Source organism: Hypanus sabinus, chromosome 8 (genome assembly GCF_030144855.1).
Source record: "Hypanus sabinus isolate sHypSab1 chromosome 8, sHypSab1.hap1, whole genome shotgun sequence".
Lineage (NCBI taxonomy): Eukaryota > Metazoa > Chordata > Chondrichthyes > Myliobatiformes > Dasyatidae > Hypanus > Hypanus sabinus.
In genome coordinates this window covers 135,816,596-135,836,001 of record NC_082713.1, presented here as the reverse complement: position 1 = coordinate 135,836,001, position 19,406 = coordinate 135,816,596, and the positions used below count along the sequence as shown (strand labels likewise).

General features: G+C 40.4%; 1 protein-coding gene and 1 long non-coding RNA gene across 9 annotated transcripts in view; one reads left to right on the top strand and one right to left on the bottom strand.

The window, feature by feature from the left end:
- The window catches only part of cadps2 (Ca++-dependent secretion activator 2), a 676,394-nt gene that overhangs the window by 463,418 nt on the left and 193,570 nt on the right, over positions 1 to 19,406 (bottom strand). For all 8 annotated transcript variants that reach the window (XM_059977930.1, XM_059977932.1, XM_059977934.1 and 5 more), the window contains exon 3: positions 2,368 to 2,700. In XM_059977930.1, coding sequence (XP_059833913.1) covers positions 2,368 to 2,700 — 333 coding nt within the window. The remainder of the gene's footprint in view (positions 1 to 2,367; positions 2,701 to 19,406) is intronic.
- Positions 8,478 to 19,217, top strand: LOC132398457 (uncharacterized). Its single transcript, XR_009513660.1, has 3 exons — positions 8,478 to 11,281; positions 16,112 to 16,257; positions 17,730 to 19,217. It is a non-coding gene; the product is annotated as an uncharacterized LOC132398457 (long non-coding RNA).

Sequence of the window (19,406 nt, the reverse complement as noted above, 5' to 3'; positions counted from 1 at the left end):
AATTAAGCAGATGAAGGTTCTTTGTTCCAAAATGTTGATCATTTCTCTTCTCACAGTGGCTGTGTTTTTCTACAATTTCTGTTTTATTCCTCAACGCTCATGCAGAGTGCACTATTATAAAAGCAGTTCCGTTACTCCAATGGTGGGTTAATTGGCTATGCAATTCATTTTCCATTTTGATATTAATACTGTTTTAATGGAGGCTCCCCACTTAGATGCAAAATTTGCAAAATGAGAACTTAATTGAGATAAATGAACTGGGTCGCCTGCAAATGAAGAAATTGGAAAATATTTTAATCAGTCAGAAATGAAACTGGAATCAATAAATTCATGCAGAAAGGCAAGAAAGCTGAGGTGGGTGCCACTTTACCGTTAAGAGACCCTTATGTAGCTAACAATGACTTAATGCTAAATGAATTACGTTCTGCGAGTGTGAAGGAGAGAGGAGGAAACAAAAATAGATAAGTATGTGATATTCAGTCTTATTCTATCTCTCAGGAATTTAAAAGTTTTCAAAGATATGCTCCCCAGGTAATATTAAGTGTGAGAGCTCGGAAGGAAGGCATTTACCCCTTGAAATCTGTGGGCTGCTAGCTCTTCAAATAGTTATTTAGGTTAAGACTATTCTCACTGCATTTTCTGATCATAATTTTGTTGTAGTTTTTTTTAGTTCCTTGTATGTGACATCCCTGCCTCAGTAACTTTGCAGGTTCCAATGACTGATTCCCTGCAAGGACGATGAGCAGTTATCAATTTACCAACTGTCATAATCAAACTTATGCTACCCACACCAGGGAAACTACAACAGCCCTAGTGAATTATATTTCATTGCTTCTAAACTCTACTACTTCACCTGGGGGGATGAAGAATGCCCATGTGACTGTAAAACTACCTGCGATTTAGTGCTGTAGTTAGCGACCTCAGTCTGGCAGGCTGCAGCAGCGTCAAGGGTGGAATTAGTTTGCAATGACGCAGTTAGAGATGCTCACATGATACTGAAGCAGGGCGCTTCAAATTCAACCACCAGCACCCTGTGATGAATTGTGTTAACTTCCACTGTTAGCAAAAACGAGATTGTAAAACAGAGGAACACTGACATCCGAACCCCATGACCTGACCCAAGAGGCCAGCCTGGAGTTCCGGGCCTCAGCAGCAACGTCTTTGCAAGCTTACTTTGAACGGGGATCAAGGAAGGCAGCAAGCCGATGTAGGGCTCAGGCATCTGCAAAAGCCTGGAAACAGTAACTCTGCAAGAAAGCTACTGCCCTGAATGAGCCGTGCTTTTGCTGCAGTCGCTGTCTCAAAGAATATTACCAAATGTGGAGTCCTTCTTCTGCCAGCCTACCTACAAGATGGAAAGCAGCAACCCCCAACACACAAAGTTAAAAGAACCAAGTTGAGTTGGTCTAAACAGTGCAGCTGCTATGTCAGTACATTTGGAATATCCTTCAAAAGTTACCAACATGGCTACTCTCCTGATCTAGCTCTTGGCTATCCGGTCTCATCTTTACAGATCACACAGAAGACATAAATTGCTGTGCAGTTATGTAACCCCTTTGAATATAGGATAGGAAACCCAACTCATACCTGCCCTTTTCAGTGATCCCTCAAGCATAGCCTTGATGCCGAGTTGAGAATTTCATTAGCTTCCCTGACCTATGCTTTTCCTTCATCCAGCAGAGTGATAATAAATTACTTCACCATTGCTAATATCTGATGCTTGCAAGCTCTTGCTCTGCAGACTCTTCTCTTCCCTGCAGACCCTAAGCTCAAGAATGTTCTGAGCAGTGGAAAAGACTGGCCCATGATCTTTTTTTAAAATTGTTAAGTGGACTTTACCATAGAGATTTTGACAGAAGTCCTCTTGAGGTTCAAGGCTATTAGAGACCAAGCTCTGCAGACTTCGCATTTACATGGATGTGGGCATTCAAAAATCACAAAGACTATTTTATATATAAACCATCAGACCTCTTGATTAGATTCCAGCCCATGTCAGCTATCAGTTATTTTTTAAAAACTCCTAAACCCCTTAACTGAATTGCAGTCTGTAATTCCATCCTGGGGATCTATTATTTGACATACAAAGCCCTCCTTGTACTTACTCCCAGCTGGTGTAACCTCTCCTGCCATATGTCGTGGTTTCACACTGACCTACGGCTCTGCAGCCAAAGATCTGACCAAGCAACACTTCAAGGTCATTTAACTGGTTATGAATCATTTGTGCTCAGTTGGGCCCTATATGCATGCATAGTTATAAATCCTTCCTTTACTTGCACCTTAAAGAATTTCACAATAAACAATCTGACTGATAAATGTTAAAAACTGTGTATTTTACAATCAGTATAAAAACCTGATATATCTGCTTACCTGGCACGCATTATAAAGCAACTGGTGTTCAATTTTCTTAATCCCAAGGATCTGCTGGAACATTTCATACAATTGTTCTTTGCTAAGAATGAGCTCAGACACTGCACTTAAGGGCATCCGGGCAGGCTTACTACGCAGATCCTCTTCACCTCTGTAAATCGCATCAAACTTGGCCATCCAGGAACTGAGCACGGTTTCCTTGCTAAGCCCATCAATTTCTGGCAAACTTCGAACCCGCTTCTCAATATTCTTCTTGAAGACATCTCGAAAATCGTTTGCCGAGCACCCTCCACTGTTAACCATCCTGGACACACGATCACTTCTGAGAAAAATCTGGTGCATGAAAACAAAAGGAAAATGTCAGCAAATTGGAATCTAGTAATATGTAGCTTTTGCGACCCAATTCAGTCTCTTCCCATTCACCACCCAATCCTCTAGCAGAGCAAGGCAAAGAAAATTGTAAATACTGAAATCTGGAACATGAATAGGAGTACTAGAATAACTCAGCCAGTCACACAGCACCTGTGGAGAAAGAAATGGCAGTTATCATTTCAGGAACTCTTCCTCCCAAATGAGGAGGGAGCAGAGTGTACAGTTTTCAAAGTAGAGTTGGTGGAAGAAGTCAACTTCATAAACAGAAGACTTTACCATACTTTATGTATCAAGATCAAATTCTCTTCTTTAAAACTAAAATAAGGTATGAACATGATACTCTATCATGTCAAGCCAGTAGCTACAACCAAATAAGTCTTTCTCTTCATAACTCTGAACACATTACCGAAAGCTTGCCCAATCATTTAAAGATTGTGTTCATTCAAAGTTAACGTTCACTCTAAGAATCTATTTTGACTGCAAAATCAGTAGCATAGGAGAATGAAAGTATGTAACTGACATAAAACGAAAAGCTTTAAAATACTTTTTAAAAAATCAACTTTCACCTTGATAGATTTCTTTTCTTTCAATTGATAAATGGCATGTGCTTCTTATGATATATAAGCTTGCTTTTATTCTTACCCTGTAACTATTGCTGAAATACTTGCTAACCATTTACAGGTTTCCAACATTTGAAACTTCTTTTCCTTGTCCTGCTAAAAGACCGAGGGATCAAGGTAAGGTAAGATCAAAGGTTCTGGGATAATTTTAACAAAGAAAGCCATTGATGAAGAAGCTGAAGATGGTTGGGGCCAGGACACTGGCCTAAGGAATTCTTGCACTGATATCATATATCTGGAATGGTTGCCTACAACGATGTTTCTCTCTCCGTGAGGTAAACCTACTTTTGAGTCTTTTCCCCTTGACGCCATTGGATTTCAGTTTTATCAGACTATCTTGACAGCACATTCAGTCAAATGCAACTTTGATATCAAGAAATGTTTCCCTCAGTTCAACTCTTTAGTCCAAGGTTGTGATAAGGTCTAGAACTGGGAAACAGCTTGACAGCAAGTAATACTAGGCAGCACTTGTTGATAAATACCTTCAGTCATGTGCTCATGAGTGAGTTTGTAATTATCCAAATTGGATTTGTCTTTCTTTTTGTGAACAGGATAAAATGAACAATTTTGAACACTGCCAGGTGCCTGTGTTGGAATATGACAGCTTAGCTGCAACAGTATCAGCTGTGAAGCAAGACCTTCAGTATTACAACTGCGATGTTGTCTGGTCCCATAGCCTTTGCTGAATTCAGTGCTCTCAGCTGTTTCTTGATACCTGGTGGAGTGAATCAATTTGGTAAAGACGGGCTCCCACCACAGCGGGGATCTCAGGAAGAAAGAGATTGATCACCTGCTTGGCACTTCGGGCTGAATCAGCGACAAGTGCTTCAGCTTTGCTTTTGCACACAACCCTTGGGCCCCACCAGTGCATGCTCCCTTTTACTGTTTAGTATTATGAATTCCTGTGTTGCAGCTTTAAGACAATAGATAAAGTTTTGGTCTGCAAATTACAGGAAGGATATTAATAGGGTTGAAAGAGTGCAGAGAAGGTTTACAAGGATGTTGCCGGGACTTGAGAATCTGAGTTAAAGAGAAAGGTTGAATAGGTTAGGACTTTATTCCCTGGAGTGTAGGAGAATGAGGGGTGATTTGATAGATGTGTATAAAATTATGATGGGTATAGATAGAGTGAATGCAAGCAGGATTTTTCCACTGAGGTTAGGGGAGAAAAAAACCCAGAGGACATGGGTTAAGGGTGAAGGGAGAGAAGTTTAAAGTGAACATTGGGTGGGGGGGGAGACTTCTTCACACAGAGAGTGGTGGGAGGGTGGAGTGAGCTGCCAGGTGAAGTGGTAAATGTGGGCTCACTTTTAACATTTAAGAAAAATGGACAGATACATGGATGAGAAGTGTATGGAGGGATATTGTCCAGGTGCAGGTCAGTGGGACTAGGCAGAAAAATGGGTCGGCACAGCCAAGAAGGGCCAAAAGGCCCGTTTCGGTGCTGTAATGTTTTATGGTTCTAAAGTACTACTGCTCCCAGCATGCCATTCAGTTTATATTGGACCATGAATCCTGCTAAAGATGATGGTCCACAGCACCTCATGGATGCCCGGTTCAGCAGATCTGTTCTGAGTCTACACTGCTTAGAAATGGATGGCCCCCGGTGTGAAGGCAAGACCCTGTTCCCCGGGAGATCTTTCCTACCAATCCTATTGTGAACAAATGCATCTGCTGCAGGTTCATCAATGAGAATGGGGTCATATAAGTTCATCTCTCATTTTAGTTGGCAGCCTGGCAGCTCTGCCCATTATGAACCACTAAGTGGTGTTACCAAGCCCCTGCTGGTCATAGGCCTTGAAGCTCCCCACCTACTTTCAATACTTTTCCAAAGAGTTGTCGAACATGGAGGAGCATTGGTTCACTGGCTGAGGAGAGCAGTAAATTGAGGGAGGAGGAGATTAACATATCAATGTCTGACCTGGTACCATTAATTATAGATCTGAATCAATATTGAGGGTTTCCAGAATCATGCCCTCTCATTTATATACATACTAATGTGTTAGCACATTAGGTGAGCCCGTTCTGCTGAAGGGACAGAATGCATCCAGGATTGTAACAGAGGAAATTAGGAGGTTGTTTCATTTGAATGATTCTGCCAGTACAATAACATAAGCCTGTTATTTGACCAATCTGTGATATACCATGCTTGGGGAATTGAGAATAAGAGGAAGGAAGTCATTTTGCGGCTATGTAAAATTTGTGTACAATTCCGGTTTCCTGTTACAGGAAAGGTGTGCAGATTTTGGAAAGGTTGGGAGAGGTTTACCAGGATGCTTCCTGGATTAGAGAGTATGAGCCATAAGAAACTGAAGAAACTTATTTTGTTTTCTCTGGAGCCTCAGAGACTGACGGGAGACCTGATGGAAGAATATAAAATTCAGAGAGGCATAGATAAGGTTTTCAGACCCTTACTCGTATAGTAAAAATGTGAAATACTAGAGGATGTGCATTTGAGGTGAGAGGAGAAGAGTTGAAAGGAGGTGTACAAGGCAAGTTTTTCTTTACATAGAGAGTGATAGATCCCTGGGATGAGATTCTGGGCATGATAGTGGCACAGGAAACAATAATGGTACTTGTGGCTTTTTGATAAAAGCATAAAAATGCAGAGAAAAGCTGGATATGGATCATGTGCAGGAAGAAGAAATTTTGTTTAATTTTGCATCGTGTTTGGCACAGACACCATGAGCTAAAGAGGAATTTCCTGGTTGTATGGTTCTATGTCCCATGACAGCTCACCCAATTTTGACCCCAATCCTCAGCTGTTTGCAAGGAAGTCCTTGCCTTGGTTGACTGCAAGTGATCCATTCATTTGTTTCCGTTCCCCATTTCAATGTCAGGTCATGTATTACGGAGTGGCTTGTCATACAGTCAAACACATTGGTGACTCTGTAATTATGTATAGGCTATATTGGTTGAGAACAGCAGATTTCCTCTGCGAAGGGCACAAATGAAACAGGTTGGGTTTTACAGCATTCTGGTAGTTTTTGATGGTCGTTACTAATGCCTAACTTCTGTTTTAAATTCCACAGATGTCATGGTGGGATTTGAGCTTGGGTCTCTGGGTAAGCAGCCTGATAAATTAGCTGCAGTGTAATGCTTCACAAATGAGTGTGGGAACATCCAATGCAGAAAGCTGGATGAAAAATATGAAAAACTGTAAGGTTCTGTAAACAGGTTTTTTAAAATATGTTTTTGTTGTACATTACTGTATATAAGTGTAATGACAGTTAAACTCCTTAATGGACAGCCAATTGGATGGTGATAATTATTTGATTCAATAGCTTAATTATAACAACCCAGACTGAGTAGTGAATTAGCATAGCCATTATATCACCATCAGACTGTTGTATGAAAAATAGTCTGCATAATAAGTTGCCATACTTTAAAAGCAGTTCACTGTGTGACATGTTTGAATTATTTTAAATTCTGGCTGTTCAAATATTATTAAAATAGTGATAGTTAGCTTTTAGAAAGGGAAAGATACTTTCATGGGCATTGCATTATGAATGAAAAGTCTGAACGAGCACATACCATTCAGAATACTTCCTCAAGGCTTTCTGTATTAAATGCTGTATATATTCATCCAGTTCAATGCCTGAAGACATATTGAGTTGATAAGGGGCAAAAACATTTCTCCAGTCTGAGCTCACTTGTTATCAAAAAATTGAACATTTTCTGCCTATTAAGAGGAAAATCTATTCTCCCCAGACACTGATGTGTATTTACTACACAGTTATTTAAGAAGTATTTTCTCCCCACCAATCTGAGTGTCAGCATTAAATTTCCTTTTCAGTGGGGTCCTGCCTGGATCATCCTTGGTCCCATTATGATAGCTCAAAGGATGCCATGCCCGGCTGCTTGGCACATTGCGTTTCCATAGCAACACTTCAGTAGCAAACACAAGACAGCCAGTGAAATAGCTGTGCCTGAAGAGCAGAAGATTGCGTAGTCTGTAGGGTGGACCACACAGTAAACAGAAGAATATTCTCAAGATGAGGGCTCCCACAATAATTCTGCATTTACCACCCAATACTACAATTTTCATTCAAACACACACCAAATTACTTTCTTAAGGGTAATTTCAGTGTTTACTGGTATATTGAGAATAAAATACACTTGTTGCTTTTCCCATTAATAAATATAACTTATCTATTTAAATTAGAGCAACTATCTGTTCCTACTGTGATGCCACAGGATAAAATAATTCCAACAAGTTCAGATTTTATAACAACTACCTAACTAAGATTCAATTTGTTTTTGGAGGCAAGTTTTTTTTAAAAAAATTAATGCTTGTAGCTTCATAATGTCTAAATAAATGAAATATCCGAATCTAGTTTAATATCACCCGCGTATGTGTAAACTTTGTGGCAGCAGTACGATGCAATACGTGATAATAGAAAAAAACTGGATTACTGCAATTATGTATATGTATCTTAAATAGTTCAGTAAAAATAAGTAGTGCCAAAACAGAAATTATTGCGGTAGTGTTCATGGGTTCAATGTCCATTTAGAAATCAGATGGTAGAGGGGGAAAAGCTATTCCTGAATCATTGAGTGTGTGTCTTCAGGCTCCTGTACGTCCTTCCTGATGGAAATAATCAGTGGAGAGCATAGTCTGGGTGGTGGGGGTCCTTAATGATGGAAGACTCCTTTCTGAGGCACCGCTCCTTGAAGATGTCTTGGATACTATGGAAGCTAGTGCTCATGATTGAGCTGACTATTTTAGAATTTTTGGCAACTTACTTCAAACCTGTGCATTGCCACCCGCCCCATACCAGACAGTGATGCAGCCTGTCAGAATGCTCTCCACAGTACATCTGTAGAAATTTGAGTATTTTAGGTGACAAACCAGATCTCTTCAAACTCCTAATGAAGTATAACAACTGTCCTGCCTTCTTTATAGCTGCATCAATATGTTGTGACCAGGTTAGGTCCTCAGAGATATTAACACCCAAAAAAATTGAAATTCATACGGTATTTTGAAAAAGAATTCCATAGGACACTCAAAGCAGCTACGCAGGTTGACTCTGTGGTTAAGAAGGCATATGGTGCATTGGCCTTCATCAACAGTGGGATTGAGTTCAAGAGCTGAGAGGTAATGTTGCAGCTACATAGGACCCGGGTTAGACCCCACTTGGAGTACTGTGCTCAGTTCTGGTCACCGCACTACAGGAAGGATGTGAAAACTATAGAAAGGGTGCAGAGGAGATTTACAAGGCTGTTGCCATACAAGAATAGGTTGAATGAACTTGGCCTTTTCTCCTTGGAGTGACGGAGGATGAGAGGTGACCTGATAGAGGTGTATAAGATGATGAGAGGCATTGATTGTGTGGTTAGTCAGAGGCTTTTTCCCAGGGCTGAAATGGCTAACGTGAGAGGGCACAGTTTTAAGGTACTTGGAAGTAGGTGCAGAGGGGATGTCAGGGGTAAGTTCTTTTATGCAGAGAGTGATGAGTGTGTGGAATGGGCTGCTGGCGACTATGATGAAGGTGGGAACAATAGGGTCTTTTATGAGACTCCTGTATAGGTACATGGAGCTTAGAAAAATAGAGGGCTATGGGTAACTGTAGGTAATTTCTAAAGTACATGTTCAGCACAGCATTGTGGGCCAAAGGGCCTGTATCGTGCTGTAGTTTTCTATGTTTCTACTTGCATTACTGTGACTAATTTATATGGGTATAATTTCTATTGCAAGCTTGCTTCTAATAACTCCATTAATTCTTGTGTGTTTGTTGCCAAATGCAAACCGTGCAATTAAAGCTTGTAAACTTATGGGGATAGCTTTTTATGCATAGTTGGGGCAAGCAGCATCAATGGAGGACAATGGACAGTCAATATTTTGGGTAGATACTCTTCATCAGGTTTGAAAGAGATAGTCAGTATGAAGAGATGAGGAGATGGAAAAGTGCAAGAGCTGGCAAGCAGCAAGTGGATCCAGGTGTGGAGGGATGATAGGTAGGTGGAGAAGGAAAGTATGGAAATAGCAACAGGGGCTGGGAGGTGACTGGTGGGTTTAAAAAGAGGACTGCAGATGATGGAATCTGATAGGAAAGTAAGGTAGAGCATGGAAACAAATCAGGAAGGTGGGCAGATGGGAATAGGAGGTGGAGAAGTGTGTGGGTGATGAGCAGATAGAGTGGGTGGACAAGGAGAAAGATAAAGATGCTTGATGATGGGAGGGGAGTTTTGTAGAAACTGGGCTGGGTACAAGTGGAATTGGGTTGAGCAGAAGGAACCAAGAGGGAAAAGAGACACAGGAGCAGCAGATTACCCTAAATAGGACAACTCCATATTTATCCCATCGGGTTGCAGAATCTCTAAAAGGAATTTGACGTGCTGCTCCTCTGGTTAGCAATTAGCTTCATGCTGGCAGCACAGGAAGGCAAGAACTATTTTTGCCCAACCTGCCCACTGCCAACCACAAAACAATATGATAACCTTATCTAGCTCTGAAAGTCAAAAATTGTATTGAGATATACTTGATGTTTGCCGATGAAAACCCACTTAAAAAAAACCATAAAGACCCTAAATGTGAGGACCGGGTAGAAACGTGATCACTGATGACTGTATTATTTATCAAAAAGAACCTTACTGAATCATTTTAACCATATTTAACCCTATTTAACTTCAATTTTAAATTTGGATGCATGTGGTAGGAGTAACAGTAATCCACCAAGCCAACAATAAGGGTTTAATTTAGAATCCATTTGCAGAGGTGTCTATTCAGGGGATATTTTTATATTTTCTCTGATATAAAATGAGGTACTTGGCCCAATGAATCAATACTGGCTCTTGGGGTATTCCCATCAGACCTACTCTTGTAACATATTGTTTCTCATCTGTCCTTCCAATATTCTATGATTCTCCTGTCAGCCACCCACTTGGGACGAGGGGGTGTAATTTATAACAGCTAGTTAAGATTTTAGCTTTGATAGAGGATGACAATCCTCAACTCAAGCACAGGTGGTGGATGAAAAACTACTGGTTGAAAAATGGCCCGAAGACTGAGTTATGCTCTGCAGTTCTAACATGGAGCAATGCCAATAAACTGAGTGCAAGAAGTCTAATTGAAGAAACGCACAATTCGATTTTCTTTCAAATATGGCAGACTACATCATTCTGCTGGAGTGTAAAAATAGAACAACTAATCTTATATTTCTTTTAAACCAAGCAAATAATAAACCAGAAAATAGACATAAATTGTAATGAAGTTTGAGTGGTAAATTAGATTAAGAAAATTCCAGCAGGAATTTATTGCTCAATCAAATATGCAATACACTTGGCCTCTAATTGCTTGTTAGAAAACAGTGATTTTGCACTATATCTATTTGCAATTTTTATGAATAAACTGCATTCAGGGTCCAAAAGAAAAGTAGGCACCTGTTTTATAACTCCTTTCAACTGAAGGAAAAAAATTACAGCTCCACAAAGGAAAGAACAAGCCAACGGCATGAACATACATCTCTGTCAACCAGCCAGTGCTGGCGTTAGATGTTGACTAAACTCTTTGTGTTCTGTATCATTCAAATATCATTAAAAGTACAGCTTAAAAACTGTAGATGAATAGTGACAGGGAAATCATAAAACTTGTTTTGATGAAATATCCAGCAAATGGGAAGTGTTTTCTGAAGACAAAGAGAGCTCACTAGTTTAAAGCCAAAATCGACTGCAGATGTTGGAATCGCTCCTGAAGAAGGGTCTTGACCTGAAGTGTTAACTTACACCTTTTGCCTCCACAGATGCTGCTTGACCCACTGAGTTTTTCTGGGGTCCTATCCTTCGTTCCAGAGCTCATTAGTTCATTATATTTAATTCAATTTTCTCTCTAACAAGGACATCAATGCACTGGATCCATCGGCTGAAGGACTATTTGGAGCCTACACACTCCCGTAAAGTATTCCGAAAGTGATCCCTTTGATGTGAGAACTTTACAATATATTAGCCATATTTAAAGTTGCCTTGCAACTTTCCACATTATATGTACAATTCTAAAGACCACAGACAACAAAAGTGGTTGCTCTCAAAGGGAGGATCTCAGCATGAAACGTCAACTGTTTATTCATTGCCATAAATGCTAGCTGAGTTCTTCCAGCATTTTATGTGTGTTGCTTTGGATTTCCAGCATCTGTAGAATTTCTCGTGTTTATAAAAATATAAGGTATAGGAGCAGAATTAGGCCATTTGGCCCATTGAGTCTGCTCTGCCATTTCATCATGGCTGATTCATTTTTTTTTCTCTCAGCCCCAATCACCTGTCTTCTTCATATCCTTGCTAATCAGGGATCTATCAACCCCTACCTTAAATATACTCAATGGCTTGCCTTCCACAGCTACCTGTGGCAATGAATTCTTTAGAATCACCACTCTCTGGCTAAAGAAATTCCCCCTCTTCTCCATTCCAAAAGGACACCCCTGTATTCTAAGGCTGTGTCCTCTGGTCTTAGACTCCCCTACCATAGGAAACATCCTCTCCACGTCCATTCTATTGAGGCCTTTCAACATTTGATATGTTTCAATGAGGGCACTCCTTATTCTTCCAAATTTCAGTGTGCAGAGGCCCAGAGGCATCAAACATCCTCATATGCCAAGCCTTTTAATCGTGGAATCATTTTTGTGAACCTTCTTTGAAACCTCTTCAATGTCAGCACATCCTTGCTAAAATAATGGGCCCAAAACTGCTCACAATACCCCAAGTGAGACCACATTGGTGCTTCATAAGGCCCCAATATTACATCCTTGCTTTTATATTCTAGTCCTCGCAAATGAATGCCAACATGGCATTTGCCTTCCTCACCACAAACTCAACCTGTAAATTAACCTTTAGGGAATCCTACACAAGGACTCCCTAGCCCCTTTGCATCTCAGATTTTTGAATTTTCTCTCCATTTTGAAAATAGTCCACACTTTTATTTTTTCTCTCTAAGTTCATGACTATACACTTCCCAACACTATATTCCATCTGCCACTTTTTTGCCCATTCTCCTAATTAGTCTACATGTTTCTGTAGGCTCTCTGCTTCATCAAAACTACCTGCCCCTCCAACTATCTTTGTATTGTCTGCAAACTTAATCACAAAGCCATGGGAGTATGATAGTATTCCCATGTATGTTTCGATTTCATTCACTGTACTAACATTCAAGTCAGCACAAATGCACGTGAGCAGGCTACCAAGCAAACTTTGCAATCTCTGGATTTCTCATTTCCCAGGAAATATTACGTTCCTGCCTACCAAATGTAATTTTCTGTTAGCATTCTGCTTTGACCCAGTAAATCCACCTGCTCCCAGCAAAAACAGGATTTGGGAACTAAGCAACCGGTTGGCTGATCACTGTAGACCTTGAAAGCTATGGAAGTAAATTACAAATGACAAAAACCACAATTGGATTTGGGGAAGGTGGAAAATAGATGCTCAACAAACAAATTTACCCCATTACGCTCTTTTTAATTTTAATAGATGTCAGTTGGCTTTTTATGGCCTGGGAAACACTGCAGGTGAAAACAAGTAAGAATGAGTCAGCTCATAAGCTAATTACGATTACAGCAGGGGTTATAGGCCACGAGTGTTTTCTTCAGGGAAACTCTTCTCATATTCAGAGAATTATGAATTAATAGCTTTGCAGATTCTTGCAGTATTGCCATTGCATCCAACAATCTAAACCCATACACCTTACCAGTTCCCATCTATTCCCCCCCTGAACACCGGTCATCACACTGATATCACTACTTTCCCTTCTCTGCTCCAGCTACAATTTCCTATGGCTTTCCAGACAAAGAGCAGGCTCGTCCTTCTGGCAGACAGTTAGAATGGAGAAGTAAATTATCATTTAAATGGAAAGAGGCTATTAAACTTCATGCTCAGAGAAACCTGGGTACAAGAAAGTTAACGGACAGGTAGAATAAGGAATTAATACGTGAATGGAATGCGACAATAGTATGGAATTTTGATGAGATTACACCTGCAGGAATGCATGTAGCAGTATTTGTGAAAGGATATGCTTGTTCAGAGGTAATAAGGGAAAATACATAAGGTCAGTCCTGTGGAACTGAGGAAAGCTTGAGTAAGGTGGGCTGGTCTGTGCTCACAGATGAAAGGCAGAAAGGTCGTGGAAACATGGAATTCTGAGCCGACAGATGTAGTGAGCATGTCTTCCCAGGAGGAGAAATCTAAAACTAGGGGTAATATCTAGAACCAGGGTGGCACAGAAACATAATGGTCAGCACAGTGCTTTACAGTATAGATGACCCAGGTTCAATTCCTGCTGCTGGCTGTAAGGAATTTGTATGTTCTCACATGACCACATGGGACTCCTCCAAGTGTGCCAGCTTCTGCTGACAGTCCAAAGACATACTGGTTGGAAGTTATTGAAAATTATCCTGTGATTAGGCTAGGATTAAATCAGGGGATTGCTGGGTGGCATGGCTTGAAAGGCCAAAATGGTCTATTCTGCACTGTTTTTCAATAAATAAATTAAAATAAAATAATGTGCTGACCATTTTAAACCTGAGACCTGGAGGATGTAGAATCTTTAGAATTCTCTACGTAGGAATTGAGAATTGAATACACTCAAAGCTGGCATGAATTATTGAACTGGAAGAAAATACAGTCTTGAGATTGAGCAGGAAGATACTGAGCTCAAAGCTCTGGTCAAACGTGATGAATGATGGAAGAGCAGATAGGATATGGCATATGACCTGTGCCTCTCCCTATTTCTAACACATTAAGGTGTAATATTTGTCTTAATACAAAAAAGGCTCCCTTTGCTTTATAACTGATTCATGCATTACTTAGCTTTTTGAGTTCTCTGTGGCAATCCTTCCTGCTTCACAGCTTTACATTACCCAATCTCCACAGCAAATGCTAAAATCAACGCGCAAGGAAGCAAAATGCATTGCACTATAATGATCCACAATAATTAAGACATTCTAAAATCACTCAGATTGTTGAATGCCGAATACTTGATTTGGGAATTGCAGCAGTTTGTGAATGGTATTTCTGTATGCTTTGGCAGGAGAGAAGCTAACTGGGATCTTAAAGGTAAAGTTCTTATCTATTCTTTCAGTTTCTTTCACTTGAAATTCGTGTTACTGTAATTAGAAAGGGGATCAATACTAATTATTCATTACAGTTGTCATTACCAGCAGAATGAAGATTTCATGCCAGATACTACAACTAAATGAATGTGTCTATCATTCTGCACATGCATTAAAATCTGTTGAGAAAGTATTTCTCAGGAAGTTTGAAAATCAAGTTTCCTCTGGAATACTTAGCTGTCATATTCAGAGCAACAGACACAAACAAGGCAGCATTTCAAATTACAAAAGCCATACCATATAAAGTTGTCGCTAAAAAGACTCATATGAAGGGTGAGATTATTCCCACTGTGTAGCCCAGTAGGAAGCCCTCATCCAAGCACTGGTTTCAGTTATAGTTTTCCGGAAAACTGCTGGGAGTGTTATGTTCCCTTTGGCCCTACTCTGTCTGGCATAGACAGGTCACAGAAGTGAAGGTAATCAACTCTTCAATCATGATGATATTTTCCTAGTTGAGGAAGTAGTCAACACAAGACATATTTTCCATAAATCCAAAATGAAAAGTATAAATGTTTGTTTGTGGTCACAATTTACAGCCCATTAATAAAATTGCTTCACCGCACTACTCTCAGTTAGCTAGCAGCCTATCACAACACATCAGCAAAAATATTCCTCTTAACACTTCTCAAACAGCTAATGAGCCAATTGCTCAGTTTGTGTCAGAAAATTCATTAACAGAGCAGCAGCAGAGATAAATGAGGATAATGGCTCAACGGTTGAGAAAACCCAATGTTTGCAACAGACCTTGCCTGCCCTCTGCATCTCAACAGTACGCTATTACTTTGTGAGACATGGAACACTTGATGGATGAACAGGTCCTGAATCAACAAGTAATTCATGATACACCAGCTTGTTAGTGTAATATAAAATTCACCCGTTGATTGAAACAGCTGTACTTTAAAAGCCATTTAACAAAAAATGTTCTTACCATGATTTAAGAACAGCAAGCTCAATAGTATGAGGTCAAGGTACAAAAGTATAACCATTTGACAATTATTGCTGCAGAAAGAGTCCAGAATAAAAAGGAGGGAGCAAGTAGAACCATAGGAATGCTTGAAAGTGAGAACAATGCTGATAAATTCATAAACACAAGAGATTCCGCAGATTCTGGAAATCCAGAGCAACACACACAAAATGTTGAAGGAACTCAGCAGGCCAGGCAGCATCTATGGAGGACAATAAACAATCAACGTTTCATTCAGAGACCCTTCATCATGACTGGAAAGGAAACCAGCAGAAACCAGAATAACAAGTTGCGGGGAGGGGAAGGAGTACAGGCTTGCAGGTGATAGGTCAATCCAGGTGAGGGAGGGAGGATACAGTAAAATGCTGAGAGGTGATAGGTGGAACAGGTAAAGGGCTGAAGAAGGGTTCTGAAGGAGAGGAGTGTGCACCACAGAAGGGTTAAGAGGGGATCCAGAATTTGACATGGAAAAAGAGAGAGGGTGAAGAATTTCCTGGAAATTAGAGAATTCAATATTCTTACTGTCAGGTTGCAGGCTACCCAGATGGAATAGGAGTTGTTGCTCCTCCAGTCTGACAGTTACCCCATACGTCACTCCTCTCACCTTACTATTCTGCCTTCTTCCCTCTTCCTTTTCAGTCTTGATGAAGGATCTTGGCATGAAACGTTGACTGTCACTCTATCACCTCTTACAGAGTTAAATCCAGCAACATAGGCAAGAACAGAGGAACCATCAGAAACTCCAGCAGCCCCTTGCGATTCTGTGATTTCAGTCTCCGAGTCTGACATGCAAGCGGCCTGCAGGAAGGTGAACTCATTGAGCTCAGTCAGAGCTGGCCAGGTACTAAAGGCCTGTGTTGATCAACTGGCTGCAGTGTTCACTGACATACTTAACCTCTTGCTTGGGCAGTCTGAGGTACCCACCTACTTCATGCTGGCTTCAATTATACTGCTGCCTAAGAAGAACGTGGTAACCTGTCTCAATGACAAATATACAGTGGCACTGACATCCAGAGTGATGAAGTGTTTTGAGAATTTGGTGATGAAACATGTCAACTTCTGCCTGAAGTGACTTGCATTCACTCCAGTTTGTCTACTGGAGCAACAGGTCCACAGTAAATGCCATTTCATTGTCTCTTCACTGAACCCGGAACATATGGACAGCAAAGATGCATATATCAGGATGCTCTTTATCAACTACAACCATAAGTTTCATGATCTTAGCCTCAATACCTCCTGGTGCAATTGGATCCTGGATTTCCTCACTTGCAGACTTTTCAGATTAGCAACAACATCACCTCCACTATCTCCATTAGCACAGTTGCACCACAAGGCTGTGTGCTTAACCTAATTCCCCCCCCCCACCCCACTGCTGTAGGCCAAATCAGTGGTGATGAATTAACATATAGGATGGAGATTGAAAATCGGGCTGAGTGATGCCATAAGAGCAGCCTCTTACTCAATGTCAGCAAGACCAGGGAGCTGATTGTTGAATTCTGGAGGAGGATACCAGAAGCCCATGAACCAATCCTCATCAGAGGATCAGAGGTGGAGAGGGTCAGCAACTTTAAATTCCTCGGGGTTATTATTTCAGAGGTCCTGTCATGGTCCAGCACATGTGCAATTATGAAGGAAGCACAGCAGCTCCTTTACTTCGTTAGGCATGAAGTTCCTTCAGAATGATATTTAAAACTTTTAAAAACTTCTGTAGATGTGTAGTGGAGGCTAAATTGACTGGTTGCATCACAGCCTGGTACAGAAATACCAATGCCTTTGAACAGAAAATCCTGCAAAAACTAGTGGATACAACCCAGTTATTCACAGGCAAATCCCTTCCCACCCTTGAGCACATCTACCTGGAGTATTGTAAGCAGCATCAATCATCAGGGACACCCAGCACCCAGGACATGTTCTCTTCTCACTGCTGCCACCAGGAAATAAGGTACAAGAGCCTTAGGAACAGTTATTACCCCTCAACCATTACCTCTCAATGATGGGGTCTTACCCCATCATTGAAATGTTCCCACAACCTATGGACTCACTTTCAAGACCACTATTTCATGCTCTTTATACTTATTGCTTATTCATTTATTATTATTACATATTTTGTTCTACTTGCACAATCTGTTGTCTTTTGCACACTAGTTGAACACCCAAGTTGGCATAATCCTTCACTGATTCTATCACAGTTATTATGCTATTATGGATTTGTTGAGTGTGCCCACAAGAAATTGAATCTCAGTATTGATTATCGAGACAGATAGGTATTTTGATAATAAATTTACTTTGGAATTTGTTTATTTTTCTCCATAGATGCTGCCTGAAATGCTGATTAATTGCTGGTGATCCAAAATAAAGATGGTGGCTAAGACCCAGTGGTTGGAAACAGCATGAAGTCACAGGCATAAGGATGCCTTTCCCCCCTGTTTTACATTGATACAACTAGATTCAAAAAGCATAATGACAATACTACAAGCACAAACCATCAACTGCCTCTTTACCGCATCAGTTCCAATTCAAATGCCGACTTGATGCTAAGTGTCACAGACAAGCCGATTTGCAATGGCTTCTTCCTATATTTCCTTCAACATTCTGCAGCTGTCTTTGGTTCTTGGAGGAAAGTCTGTGTTGGGAACACTACTACTCACAGCCACAAGAAAAGAACTAACGACAAGCATTGTCCTCTTAAAAGCTTCACTGAGTGCCCATTTCAGAAAGCCTCTTCCCTGATTTGAAGAAAGCTGTCAGCTATTGTCAGAGCTAATGGAACAGGCAAATCATGTTGTATACTTAGGTGCCAATGGTCACAAAGCAGTGGGCATTCAGAATATTAGACAATCTTTTCCCTGAGGTGGTAAAACTTCAGCAAACTCTCAAAACGTGGCCAAGGATGTACGGACTGACGTCGAGCTGACAGACTAACTGGAGAACACTTAGTTAAAACTCTTTACCTACAACTGGATGGTAAAGTGGAAACAAACAGGAAACAATATGACTGGGGCAGAAAAGGGTGTTTTTTAATAGCAGAATCTGTGTAAGATACAGCTACTACTTGAAAACCTAACAGTCAGCCCACTAATTACCCCTAAAACTGGTTCACAATCTTTTGGGTAGCTAGGAAATAATAATTAGCTTGCCCCCTTAATATTCAAAGTGATTAGGTTTTTCTTCGGGAGTGTCACTATTAGCTACACCTGGCTCATCATTGCCAGCTGCAAGATCTGGATAATGCACAGTTCACAGAACATTGCGTTGTATAGCAAATGCACACAAATATAAGTAGTTTTTACATAGGAAGATAATTTAGATAATAGATATACTTTTATGTCAAATTCAAAAATATGTAAATAAAACTACAGTTGGTTACAGATACTCGTGGGTTGCCTCACACTGAAATAGGCTGGCTCTCTTCCTTGGCAAATCCAAGTAAGTAATGTGTAAAAGGGGATGGTGGCTGCTGAGTAGGAACTCAATGTTTAGTTCAGTTAGTGGTTGTAGCAAGACCAGCTAATGCTGTTTCATTTCAATGGTGTAATAATATGTCCAGCTTACAACATTTACAGTTGGGAGATCTCTTCAGGAGTCCAAATCTGGTCCTGATGGGACCTGATGTAAAATCTGTAAATCTGTTAATATAATGAGGATTGCGTGTTGCATGGAAAAAAACCAAGTTGTGCTGTTTTCAATTATTTGCATTTCGCATTGGATGTAATTGCTTCAAGTATCTTCAATTGTTTTTCGTTAACTTTTTAGTTTTAAAGCAGTGCACAGCAACATTGATGACAAGAAAAACACATATTTGGACTTTGCTGACTATCAAAGAATTACAAAGAGATTTTGTAGGCAAGGATTGTTCTGTCTTTCTATATTTTTTTTGCGTGTCGCACCAGATAGTCAGCCATTCTTATCTGGCGCATGGTGTCAGGATTGGTCTCCATTCGGATTAACCAGGTCATGATATGAATGTTCCTGACTCAACCCTTTTCTAAA